This window comes from Epinephelus lanceolatus, chromosome 7, assembly GCF_041903045.1.
Source record: "Epinephelus lanceolatus isolate andai-2023 chromosome 7, ASM4190304v1, whole genome shotgun sequence".
NCBI lineage: Eukaryota > Metazoa > Chordata > Actinopteri > Perciformes > Serranidae > Epinephelus > Epinephelus lanceolatus.
The window spans coordinates 23,788,395-23,801,128 of NC_135740.1; the positions used below are offsets into that span (position 1 = coordinate 23,788,395).

At 42.8% G+C, this 12,734-nt stretch overlaps 3 protein-coding genes and 1 pseudogene across 4 annotated transcripts in view; all 4 read left to right on the plus strand.

Annotated features, from left to right (window-relative positions):
- LOC117260979 (protocadherin alpha-C2-like) overlaps positions 1 to 12,734 on the plus strand; it is a 198,071-nt gene that overhangs the window by 2,798 nt on the left and 182,539 nt on the right. The window contains exon 1 of one of the 2 annotated variants that reach the window (XM_033633142.2): positions 455 to 2,967. The exons of the other annotated variant lie outside the window; for it this stretch is intronic. Coding sequence (XP_033489033.2) covers positions 571 to 2,967 — 2,397 coding nt within the window. The 5' untranslated portion in view covers positions 455 to 570. Of the gene's footprint in view, positions 1 to 454; positions 2,968 to 12,734 lie in introns of those variants that run through there. 2 annotated transcript variants of the gene reach the window in all.
- Positions 3,641 to 6,288, plus strand: LOC117260962 (protocadherin alpha-7-like). The gene is made up of 2 exons (XM_033633112.2): positions 3,641 to 6,185; positions 6,262 to 6,288. Exons 1-2 carry the CDS (start codon positions 3,825 to 3,827, stop codon positions 6,286 to 6,288), a joined length of 2,388 nt encoding a protein of 795 aa, XP_033489003.2. The 5' UTR covers positions 3,641 to 3,824.
- On the plus strand, positions 6,703 to 9,271 carry LOC117261375 (protocadherin alpha-3-like). The gene has a single exon (XM_078169364.1). It carries the CDS (start codon positions 6,860 to 6,862, stop codon positions 9,230 to 9,232), a length of 2,373 nt encoding a protein of 790 aa, XP_078025490.1. The 5' UTR covers positions 6,703 to 6,859; the 3' UTR covers positions 9,233 to 9,271.
- On the plus strand, positions 10,058 to 12,674 carry LOC144463909 (protocadherin alpha-3 pseudogene; annotated as a pseudogene).

Sequence of the window (12,734 nt, forward strand, 5' to 3'; positions counted from 1 at the left end):
TTGAAAATAAAATTCATCCCAAAAAACGGTGACACTGTGTCACAGCATCTAGTACAGATCTGGAGACAAACGCTACATGTCAGTTGGACCCAGGATGAGTATAGGATCTACTATAGTCCCTGGCAGCCATGCCAACACACTGGTGCTCCCTGACAGGAGGAGGGGATCTGGAGAGGTGTGTTGATATTTGTATTTCCTATTAATACTAATTTAAGGATCTCTTTTGTAATCCCTGTCCTGGTGCTGAAATCGGATTTAAACTAGAACCCAAATGAGGAACTCTGTCATTCAAAAGACCCGAATGTGTTTAGTGACATTTGATGGTGGTCAAGTTTAAAATGATCCAATGCATTATCACACACACTCACAGGGTGGCAGTACCTTATCAGTATAAGACCTTACAGCGTCTCAGCGCAGGACACACATGAGTCCGCCCCGACTACGTTCAGTCGGGTGAAACAACATTTTCCTGGCGGACCTGGAATAATCGCTTGGTGGCTGTTTTGGGGTTTTGTAAAATACATTCCAAGAAGCCATAAATAAATTTTGTGCTGTGGTGGACATCGGAGGATGTTGGATGCGTTTGGATTCGTACTTTGCCCTCAAAACATGAAACAAAGAGGACGGGAGGCATGGCGTCGGGGACCACATTTACTCGCCGTTTTGGTTTTGCTTCTATTTTTCAGAGCAGCTTCAGCACAACTGAGATACGCAATATACGAAGAGCTCAAAGAGGGGAGTTTTGTTGGGAATATAGCTAAAGATTTGGGAATTGACCTGAATTTAATGAAGCAAAGGGGATTTCGTATTATGCCCGGCTCGACTGAACCTCTTTTCAAGGTAAATGAGAATGACGGTGTCCTTTATGCGAATCGTAAAATAGACCGAGAGGAAGTATGTAAGGACAGCAGTGTTTGTTTGATTAACCTTAAAACCGTTTTGGAAAACCCACTAGAAGTACATTATGTCACCGTGGAGATAACAGATTTAAACGACCACTCTCCCACATTTCCAGAGAAGACAAAGAGGCTGGAGATCTCGGAGTCTGCCTTACCAGGGGCGCGATATCAGTTGCAAAATGCGCACGACCCGGATGGTGGCACAAACTCCGTCCAGCAGTATAAAATAAGCCAGAATGATCATTTTCGTTTAGAGATTAAAGATCGAGGGAGAGATGGTAAAACTCCGATTTTACAGTTACAGAGGCAGCTTGACAGAGAGGCCAAACGTAACCATAAATTGACGCTGACGGCTATAGATGGCGGAAATCCCCCCAAAACGGGCACAGTTGAAATATACATAGATGTTCTAGATGTTAATGACAATATGCCAGTGTTCACTAAAGATACATATTCAGCTGTGCTACAAGAAAACGCCCCTGTCGGCACAACCGTCATCCAAGTTAACGCAACTGATCTGGATGATGGTCCAAACGGGGAAGTTGTGTATTCATTTGGCAGTGATGTAAAAGGTAAAATTCGAGAGCTGTTTGATATCGACTCTGTTACTGGGGAGATCATTGTAAAAGGTCGTGTAGACTTTGAGGAACAGGACAGTTATGACATTGATATACAGGCCTCTGATAAGGGAAGCATTCCATTCAGAACAGATAAAAGTGTGATCATTAAAATTGGAGATACAAACGATAACCCTCCTGAGATAGAAGTAGCATCGTTATCAAGTGCAGTTTCGGAGGATTCTAGACCAGGAACAACCGTAGCGCTTATCAGCATTACTGATTTAGACTCTGGAATGAATGGCAAAATCATCAGCTATGTGGCAGAAGACAGCCCTTTTACATTAACCCCATCGATACAAGATAACATGTTCGCTGTTGTCACTAAGTCAGAGCTTGACAGGGAACAACAATCAAGATATGATATTACAATAGTCGCTAAAGACGCAGGTGAACCAGCCTTAACATCCGAAAAGACTATAAGCGTGTTTGTGTCAGACACCAATGATAACAGTCCAGAGTTTTCAGTGAGCCCATACACTTTCTATATAACCGAAAATAACCCCCCAGGAGCCTCTGTGTTTTCTGTGAGAGCGTCTGATCGTGACGAGGGAGATAATGCGCTTATTTCCTATCATATTCTCAGGAATGCAAGTCATGAAAATAAAGTGACGTCATTCCTCAATATAAACCCCGAAACTGGAGATATTTTGGCGCTGAAAAGTTTCGACTTTGAGACACTGAAAACGTTCCAGTTCCAAGTTGTCGCCACAGATTCAGGAACTCCGTCACTAAGCAACAATGTCACAGTGAACGTGTTCATTCTGGATCAGAACGACAACGCTCCAGTCATCCTGTATCCAGTCAGCTCCAACGGTTCTGCTGAAGGTGTGGAGGAGATTCCCCGCAATGTCAACGCAGGACACTTGGTGACTAAAGTCAGAGCCTATGACGCTGATATAGGATATAACGGCTGGTTACTCTTTTCACTGCAGGAAGTCACTGACCACAGTCTCTTTGCTTTGGACCGCTATACAGGACAGATCAGAACACTCCGCTCATTCACAGAGACAGACGAGGCTGAGCATAAACTGCTCATACTGGTCAAAGACAATGGCAACGTTTCACTCTCAGCAACAGCTACTGTCATTGTCAAACTTGTGGAGCCCAGAGAGGCTTTTGCAGCTTCTGATGTTAAAAGTGCAACTAAAGTTGACGAGGAGGACAATGTCACATCTTACCTCATGATAACTTTGGGCTCAGTTTCTCTACTTTTTATCATCAGTATCATCGTGCTGATTGCAATGCAGTGCTCCAAATCCACAGACTATACTTCCAAATATCTCCAAGAGGCTAATTATGATGGGACACTGTGTCACAGCATCCAGTACAGATCTGGAGACAAACGCTACATGTTAGTTGGACCCAGGATGAGTATAGGATCTACTATAGTCCCTGGCAGCCATGCCAACACACTGGTGCTCCCTGACAGGAGGAGGGGATCTGGAGAGGTAAGACCAATATTACAACTCTCTTCCCTCTAACTCTTTTGTTTTCTTTTTGCCATTTTGTGTGAATAGCATTGGCTCTGATACATGCTTGTAAAACGCGTCACTCTACAACTAATAGTATTTGTTTGCTGAGTTGTAGTGGCGGGATCAAATTGATTATGCCAGTCGTTACAGAGCAGGAAGAATTCACTTCTTCACTGATAACACTCTAATATGGTAAATGGGAGGAGAACGCTTTCTTGTGTAGTTTTGCAATGGCTATATTAGTCATCTTTATGTGGTGTACAGGTGTTGGAACCTCTAATGTAGTGGTGGTTTGTTTGAGTGCAGACTGTCGCTGTCCGTGGTGCTGAACCAGTATTAAGTAAGTTCCTCTCCTTCGGCAAAACGCACTCTCAGTAAAATAGTAAGAGTCATGTCTCCATGGAAAATTTCGTGAATGATAGTGGCATCTTTGCCTCCTCTTTGCTTTTAAAGTGAGAATATAATAGGCCGCTTGTCATTGTTTAAAAAATCTTTATATCTCGTGTGGGTCCACTTTTTAACACATGTTGCTATTATTTCATAAACAGAACTGCAGTGTAATTCTTCATCACTTGGTGTCAGTATAATAAAAAATATTTCTTTCCCATGTTTTCGTCATAGCCAGTAGACCCATCCCCTTCTTCTTTAGAGTCTAACACCATCATTGACAGAACATTATACGCGCATACGGCTTTAATACACAATTTAGCTTAAAAAATCAAGTCTCTGTTGGAGAGTGATTGTATTATGACAACGACAGCAACAGGGGGAGTTAACATTAGTATAAGAGTATAGCTCACGGAAAGCTTTTTTTAACATTTCATTATCGCATCATGGAACAAAGAGGACGGCAGACATGGAGCGAGCAGACAAAGTGGCTTGCCTTCATGATGGTTTTGGTTACGCTTTGGACTAGAGCGTCGGGACAGCTGCGATATTCCATCTCCGAGGAAGTGACACAAGGAACTGCTGTTGGAAATATTGCTAAGGATTTAGGTGTTGATAGGAACACACTGAAAGAGAGGGGGTACCGTATTGTCTACGGCACGACAGAGCCTCCTTTTCGAGTGAATCAAGACGATGGCATCTTGTATGTGAACCGCAAAATTGACAGAGAGGAAGTGTGCGACCGAAGCAAGGTTTGTCTGATCGACTTAAAAGCCGTGTTAGAAAACCCACTAGAGGTGCACTATGTATCAGTGGAGATTCTGGATGTAAACGACCACGCTCCAAGCTTTCCCGAAAATGAAAAGCTGTTAGAGATTTCTGAATCTGCGTTACCAGGAACACGATTTCAGTTAAAAGCTGCGCGTGACGCGGACAGTGGGTCATTATCTGTTCAGCATTATAAGTTGAGTCAGAATGAACATTTCCGCTTGGAAGTAAAAGATCGTGGTGAAGACCGTAAAACTCCTACTTTAATTCTCCAAAAGCCACTTGATAGAGAAGCTGTAAAGACCCATGTCTTACTTCTGACAGCTATTGATGGAGGTAGACCTCCACGATCTGGTAACATGACAATAATTGTTGATGTGTCCGATGTTAATGATAACCCCCCAGTTTTCACCCAGGAATCCTACACTGTGCAGCTAAAAGAAAATTCTCCTCTTGGCACAACTGTCATTCAAGTTAATGCAACAGATTTAGACGAGGGTTCAAATGGTGAAGTTGTATACTCATTTGGAAATGATGTGGATGCACTGACAAGTGCGCGTTTTGATTTAAATCCAATGACTGGAGTAATTACGGTAGCAGGGGCCATAGATTTCGAAGAACGTGGCAGATATGAAATTGATATCCAGGCATCCGACAAAGGTGCGGCTACACTGGCGACGGAGAAAACTGTTATTATACATATTGTTGACGTAAATGACAACGCACCAGAAATTGAAGTGACATCTTTTTCACGTGCGCTGCCGGAAGATTCAAAACCGGGAACCACAGTGGCCTTAATTAGTGTTAAAGACTCAGACTCTGGTCTTAACGGGAAAGTGATGAGTTACATAAGCCAAGATCTTCCTTTTACGCTCACTCCATCTTTACAAAACAACATGTACTCTCTGGTAATAAAATCGCTATTAGATCGAGAGCTGCAGTCACAATATGACGTAACAATTGTAGGTAAAGACACAGGTGAACCATCCTTATCATCAGAGAAAACTATACACATTGTTGTGTCAGATGTGAATGATAACAGGCCGGTGTTTTCACAGAACCCGTATACTTTCTATATAACTGAGAATAACAACCCGGGAGCGTCTATTTTATCAGTGACAGCCCGGGATGATGACGAGGATAGTAATGCTGTTATTACGTATCATATAGCAAGGGACAGGGGCGGAGAACATTTGTTTACCTCCTTCTTGAGTGTAAATGGAGAAAATGGACACATCTCCGCACTAAAAAGTTTCGACTTTGAAACAGTGAAAACTTTCCAGTTCCAAGTTGTCGCCACAGATTCAGGAACTCCGTCACTAAGCAACAACGTGACAGTGAACGTGTTCATTCTGGATCAGAACGACAACGCTCCAGTCATCCTGTATCCAGTCAGCTCCAACGGTTCTGCTGAAGGTGTGGAGGAGATTCCCCGCAATGTCAACGCAGGACACTTGGTGACTAAAGTCAGAGCCTATGACGCTGATATAGGATATAACGGCTGGTTACTCTTTTCACTGCAGGAAGTCACTGACCACAGTCTCTTTGCTTTGGACCGCTATACAGGACAGATCAGAACACTTCGCTCATTCACAGAGACAGACGAGGCTGAGCATAAACTGCTCATACTGGTCAAAGACAATGGCAACGTTTCACTCTCAGCAACAGCTACTGTCATTGTCAAACTTGTGGAGCCCAGAGAGGCTTTTGCAGCTTCTGATGTTAAAAGTGCAACTAAAGTTGACGAGGAGGACAATGTGACATTTTACCTCATGATAACTTTGGGCTCAGTTTCTCTACTTTTTATCATCAGTATCATCGTGCTGATTGCAATGCAGTGCTCCAAATCCACAGACTATACTTCCAAATATCTACAAGAGGCTAATTATGATGGGACACTGTGTCACAGCATCCAGTACAGATCTGGAGACAAACGCTACATGTTAGTTGGACCCAGGATGAGTATAGGATCAACTATAGTCCCTGGCAGCCATGCCAACACACTAGTGCTCCCTGACAGGAGGAGGGGATCTGGAGAGGTAAGATCAGTGGTTTTACTCTCCTATCATTTTCCACGCTCATTATAACATTTGTTTTATGGTGCTTCCTGTTAAGGTGCCTTTGATTGGAATCACTTACTGAGAAATGTTTTGAAACTGAAAATAGAAACGCGGACATTAAGGGCTATTTACAGGTGGTTACTTTGACTGTCCATGGTGCTGATTTTCTACAAGCCACTTCTAAAGGCGTCACAAGCTACAGTGGTTTTGGGGAACACCTTACTTAGTTAAGAGGGATGCTTTTGGGATGTAGAGATACAAAGGAGAGCGATGTCGGAATTGTATTTACAGCAGCTACGGTGCATGGGGTAAAATTGAATGTCCTAGTGCTTGTTTGCAGGTTAGTGGGCTCTTCCAATTTCTCTCATATTCTTGCGATTGAAAAAAGAGATCGCATGGTGTCAGTGCAGGAAAGCATAAGTGCGCCTGCACTAGAGCCCATGCCAGCTGTATTTTGGAAACGCCCATTGATGATATTACTAGTTAAACCACAGCAGCGTCGTTTGTAAGCTGACGGCTTGTCGTTGTAAATGGTCTATATTTGATTTAGATCAAAAAGAGAAGGACGCTTGTATATGCCACTGCATAGGATGATGTTTCTCTGAGGCGGTTATTCTTCTGGTGAAGGATTATAAGATCTTTTGTTGTGGATCATGGAACAAAGAAAACGCGAGGCACGGAGGATGACACGGCTGTGGGTCTGCTTCGCGGTTGCTACGCTTTTGTGGAGCGTGGCCTCGGCGCAGATACGATATTCCATCTCTGAGGAAGTCAAGGAAGGAACAGTGGTTGGGAATGTTGCAAAAGATCTGGGATTAGATAAAAGCACGTTGAAAGACAGGAAGTATCGGATTGTTTCTGGTGCAGCAGAACCTCTTTTCCATGTAAACCAAAACGATGGCATCCTGTATGTGAGCCGAAAGCTGGACAGAGAAGAGGTGTGCGAGCGGAGCAGTACGTGTTTGCTTAATCTGAAAACAGTGTTAGAAAACCCGCTGGAAGTCCACTATGTTGGAGTTGAGGTTTTGGATATAAACGATCATTCCCCTAGCTTTCCAGAGGCGGAGAAAACGTTAGAGATTTCAGAATCGGTGTTAAGTGGAACACGCTTTCAGTTACAAGCCGCTCGAGATCCAGACAGTGGTCATTTTTCTGTGCAACAGTATAAACTGAGCCCAAACGAGCACTTCCGTTTGGAAGTTAAGGATAAGGGTGAAGATGGTAAAATACCGATTTTAATTGTGCAAAAATCTTTGGATAGAGAGGCAGCGAGAAGTCACTCGTTAGTGCTGACCGCACTGGATGGAGGGAAACCTCCGAAATCTGGCGAAATTAATATTCTAGTAAATGTTTTAGATGTTAATGATAACATACCTGTGTTCTCCAAAGATATTTACACTGTGATGCTCGATGAAAACGCTCCAATAGGCACGACAGTCGTACAAGTGTATGCAACTGATTTAGATGATGGGCCAAACGGAGAAGTCGTTTACTCGTTTAGCAACAGTGTGAATCGGAGAATATTTAAACTTTTTGAAATAAACCCATCAACAGGGGAGATAACTGTGAAAGGTCCAATAGACTACGAGAACAAAGATAAATATGAAATTGAAATACAGGCATCAGATAAAGGTCTGGCTCCTCTTACAACTGAGAAAAGTGTGGTTATCAAGATAGCTGACGTTAATGATAATGCACCTGAGATTGAAGTTACCTCATTTTCAAGCTCCATCCCTGAAGACTCCAGACCTGGAACTACAGTTGCCCTGATCAGTGTAAATGACTTGGACTCTGGGCTCAATGGAAAAGTTATTTGCTCCATAGGTGAGGATGTTCCTTTCACGTTATCTCCATCCTTGCAAGAAAAAATGTATTCATTAGTGACCAAGTCCCCTCTGGACAAGGAGAAACAGTCACATTATGCCCTAACGATAACTGCAAAGGATTCTGGCACACCATCACTATCATCTGAAAAGACAATAAATGTTGTTGTATCAGATGTGAATGACAACAGGCCAGAGTTTTTACTGAGTCCATATACTTTCTATGTCACTGAAGGTAATGAGCCAGGAGTCTCTGTGTTTTCTGTTAAAGCTTTTGATCGTGATGAGAACAACAATGCGCTTATATCCTATCATATTGTCAGAGATGGAAGCGAAGACAATAAATTAACCTCATTTTTAAATATCAACTCTGAAACCGGAGATATTTTGGCGCTGAAAAGTTTCGACTTTGAAACAGTGAAAACTTTCCAGTTTCAAGTTGTCGCCACAGATTCAGGAACTCCGTCACTAAGCAACAACGTGACAGTGAACGTGTTCATTCTGGATCAGAACGACAACGCTCCAGTCATCCTGTATCCAGTCAGCTCCAACGGTTCTGCTGAAGGTGTGGAGGAGATTCCCCGCAATGTCAACGCAGGACACTTGGTGACTAAAGTCAGAGCCTATGACGCTGATATAGGATATAACGGCTGGTTACTCTTTTCACTGCAGGAAGTCACTGACCACAGTCTCTTTGCTTTGGACCGCTATACAGGACAGATCAGAACACTCCGCTCATTCACAGAGACAGACGAGGCTGAGCATAAACTGCTCATACTGGTCAAAGACAATGGCAACGTTTCACTCTCAGCAACAGCTACTGTCATTGTCAAACTTGTGGAGCCCAGAGAGGCTTTTGCAGCTTCTGATGTTAAAAGTGCAACTAAAGTTGACGAGGAGGACAATGTCACATTTTACCTCATGATAACTTTGGGCTCAGTTTCTCTACTTTTTATCATCAGTATCATCGTGCTGATTGCAATGCAGTGCTCCAAATCCACAGACTATACTTCCAAATATCTACAAGAGGCTAATTATGATGGGACACTGTGTCACAGCATCCAGTACAGATCTGGAGACAAACGCTACATGTTAGTTGGACCCAGGATGAGTATAGGATCTACTATAGTCCCTGGCAGCCATGCCAACACACTAGTGCTTCCTGACAGGAGGAGGGGATCTGGAGAGGTAAGGCATATTTAAGTGCAAACTTTACTCGGACTAATTGCTTTTCTTGTTTACTTTCCACTTCAGCTATGCCTCCCTGGGTAAGGTTTTGCACATTACAGCACTGGATGTGTCAGTTTCCCTGGTTTCTCCTCACAATCATGACCATATGTCCCTTTTTGACTTACACTATTTCCTGATTATAGTAGTTACCCACTTTGTGATTGTCTGGCTTGACATCCTGTACTTTCTCTTGGGCAATGATGTGAACAGTGCTTGTGGCTCTTCAATTTCTCTATGGCCTTTGCCATTGTTGATGTTTTAGGTCGAATTTGTATCTGGTCTATTGCACTCTTGCAACAGTCTTCGATAATTTTTACACTGGCATGATTATTTAAAATTGTGGACGGGCAGATGAAAGCAGACATATGAGTGTTCATTGTTAATACTCCTTCACTTAACCATGAACAACCCATAACTAACTAACTTAACTGAGTAAGTTATAACATCCCGTTAACGGGTGATAGTGTGGAAAAATCTGTTTACGTCAACTTGGTACAAATAAAGAACCGAAACATAATATGATGATGTCTGAACAGAGGGGGTAAACTAAACTGCAGTACGTCACGGTCATTGTCCTTGGTGCTGAAAGTGTTTGGCTTTGTTTGATATACCGTTTCCCTCCGTCATATACCACCTACCATCCACCTAATGTACATTACATTCTGATTCTACAGATTTCTGCAGTGAAAAATAAGGTCGCATGGTGTCAGTGTAATGTAAAAAGATGGCGTCAGACGAGCTCATCGTCACTGCTTTGTGGTCCCACCTCATGATAACGTTATCGCTTCAGTACTGGCAGGATCGTTTCTGTGCTTATGTTGTGCAAATTGTCGGCTCGTCTCGGATTCTGGATATAAAGGAAGCGAAATATAATGTACATTATAAGCGCTTGATTTCCTCTTTACAACGAAGCTGTTGCCCTTATGATGGATTGCTAATGTTTTCGGGTTTAACCATGGAACAAAGAAGCTACGAGAGACGCAGGGCGAGAGGATATCTGGTCGGCTGTGTGGTTGCTGTGCTTTTGTGGAGCGTGGCTTCAGCGCAAATACGATATTCCATCTCCGAGGAAGTTAACGAAGGAACTGTGGTTGGAAATGTAGCGAGAGATCTGGGATTGGATAAAAGCACACTGAAAGAGAGGAAGTATCGGGTCGTATCTAGTAACGAGGAACCTCTTTTCCATGTGAATCAAAACGATGGCATCCTGTATGTGAGCCGGAAGATTGACAGAGAAGAGGTGTGCGCGCAGAGCAGTACGTGTTTAATAAATCTGAAAACTGTGTTAGAAAACCCGCTGGAAGTGCATTATGTTGGAGTGGAAGTGTTGGATATAAATGACAATTCACCCAATTTTACAGAAAAGCAGACAACGTTAGAGATTTCAGAGTCTGTGCTGCCCGGAGCAAGATTTCAGCTAAAAGCATCACGGGATGGAGACAGTGGTCATTTCTCCGTGCAGCAGTATAAACTCAGCCACAACGATCACTTCCGCTTGGAAGTTAGGGATAAAGGAGAATACGGTAAAACACCAATACTGGTTGTTCAAAAACCCTTAGATAGAGAAACTGCAAAGAGCCACTCATTAGTGCTCACCGCACTGGATGGAGGGAAACCTCCAAAATCTGGTACTATGAATATTCTAGTAAATGTTTTAGATATTAATGATAACGCACCTGTTTTCACTAAAGATGTTTATTCTGTGATGCTCGATGAAAACTCTCCAGTTGGCACAACAGTCATTCAAGTCAATGCAACTGATGTAGACGAAGGATCAAACGGAGAAGTAGTTTACTCATTTAGCAAAGGTATGAATCATGATTTGTTAAATCTTTTTAATATTGATCCATTAACAGGTGAGGTAACTGTTAAAGGCGTCATAAACTACGAGGAGAAGGATAGGTACGAAATTGAAATTGAAGCATCAGATAAAGGTTTCGCTCCGCTAACTACAGAGAAAAGCGTCATTATTAAAATAGTTGACGTTAATGATAATGCACCTGAGATCGAAGTTACCTCATTTTCAAGCTCCATCCCTGAAGACTCCAGACCTGGAACTACAGTTGCCCTGATCAGTGTAAATGACTTGGACTCTGGACTCAATGGAAAAGTTATTTGCTCCATAGGTGAGGATGTTCCTTTTGCTTTAACACCATCGTTACAAGACAAAATGTTTTCACTAGTGACCAAATCCCCTCTGGACAGAGAGAAACAGTCACAGTATGAGCTGACAATAACTGCAAAAGATGCTGGTCAACCGTCATTATCATCTGAAAAGACAATAAGCGTTGTTGTATCAGATGTGAATGACAACAGTCCAGAGTTTTCACTGAGTCCATATACTTTCTATGTCACTGAGGGTAATGAGCCAGGAGTCTCTGTGTTTTCTGTTAAAGCGTTTGATCGTGATGAGAACAACAATGCGCTTATTTCCTATCATATTGTCAGAGACTCAAGCACTGATAACAAATTGACTTCATTTCTCAACATAAACTCTGAAACTGGAGATATTTTGGCGCTGAAAAGTTTTGACTTTGAAACAGTGAAATCTTTTCAGTTCCAAGTTGTCGCCACAGATTCAGGAACTCCGTCACTAAGCAACAACGTGACAGTGAACGTGTTCATTCTGGATCAGAACGACAACACTCCAGTCATCCTGTATCCAGTCAGCTCCAACGGTTCTGCTGAAGGTGTGGAGGAGATTCCCCGCAATGTCAACGCAGGACACTTGGTGACTAAAGTCAGAGCCTATGACGCTGATATAGGATATAACGGCTGGTTACTCTTTTCACTGCAGGAAGTCACTGACCACAGTCTCTTTGCTTTGGACCGCTATACAGGACAGATCAGAACACTTCGCTCATTCACAGAGACAGACGAGGCTGAGCATAAACTGCTCATACTGGTCAAAGACAATGGCAACGTTTCACTCTCAGCAACAGCTACTGTCATTGTCAAACTTGTGGAGCCCAGAGAGGCTTTTGCAGCTTCTGATGATAAAAGTGCAACTAAAGTTGACGAGGAGGACAATGTCACATTTTACCTCATGATAACTTTGGGCTCAGTTTCTCTACTTTTTATCATCAGTATCATCGTGCTGATTGCAATGCAGTGCTCCAAATCCACAGACTATACTTCCAAATATCTACAAGAGGCTAATTATGATGGGACACTGTGTCACAGCATCCAGTACAGATCTGGAGACAAACGCTACATGTTAGTTGGACCCAGGATGAGTATAGGATCTACTATAGTCCCTGGCAGCCATGCCAACACACTAGTGCTCCCTGACAGGAGGAGGGGATCTGGAGAGGTAAGCTCAATGGTTTTACTCTCCTATTATTTCCACGCTCATTATAACATTTGTTTTATGGTGCTTCCTGTTAAGGTACCTTTGATTGGAATCACTTACTGAGAAATGTTTTGAAACTGAAAATAGAAACGCGGACATTAAGGGCTATTTACAGGTGGTTAC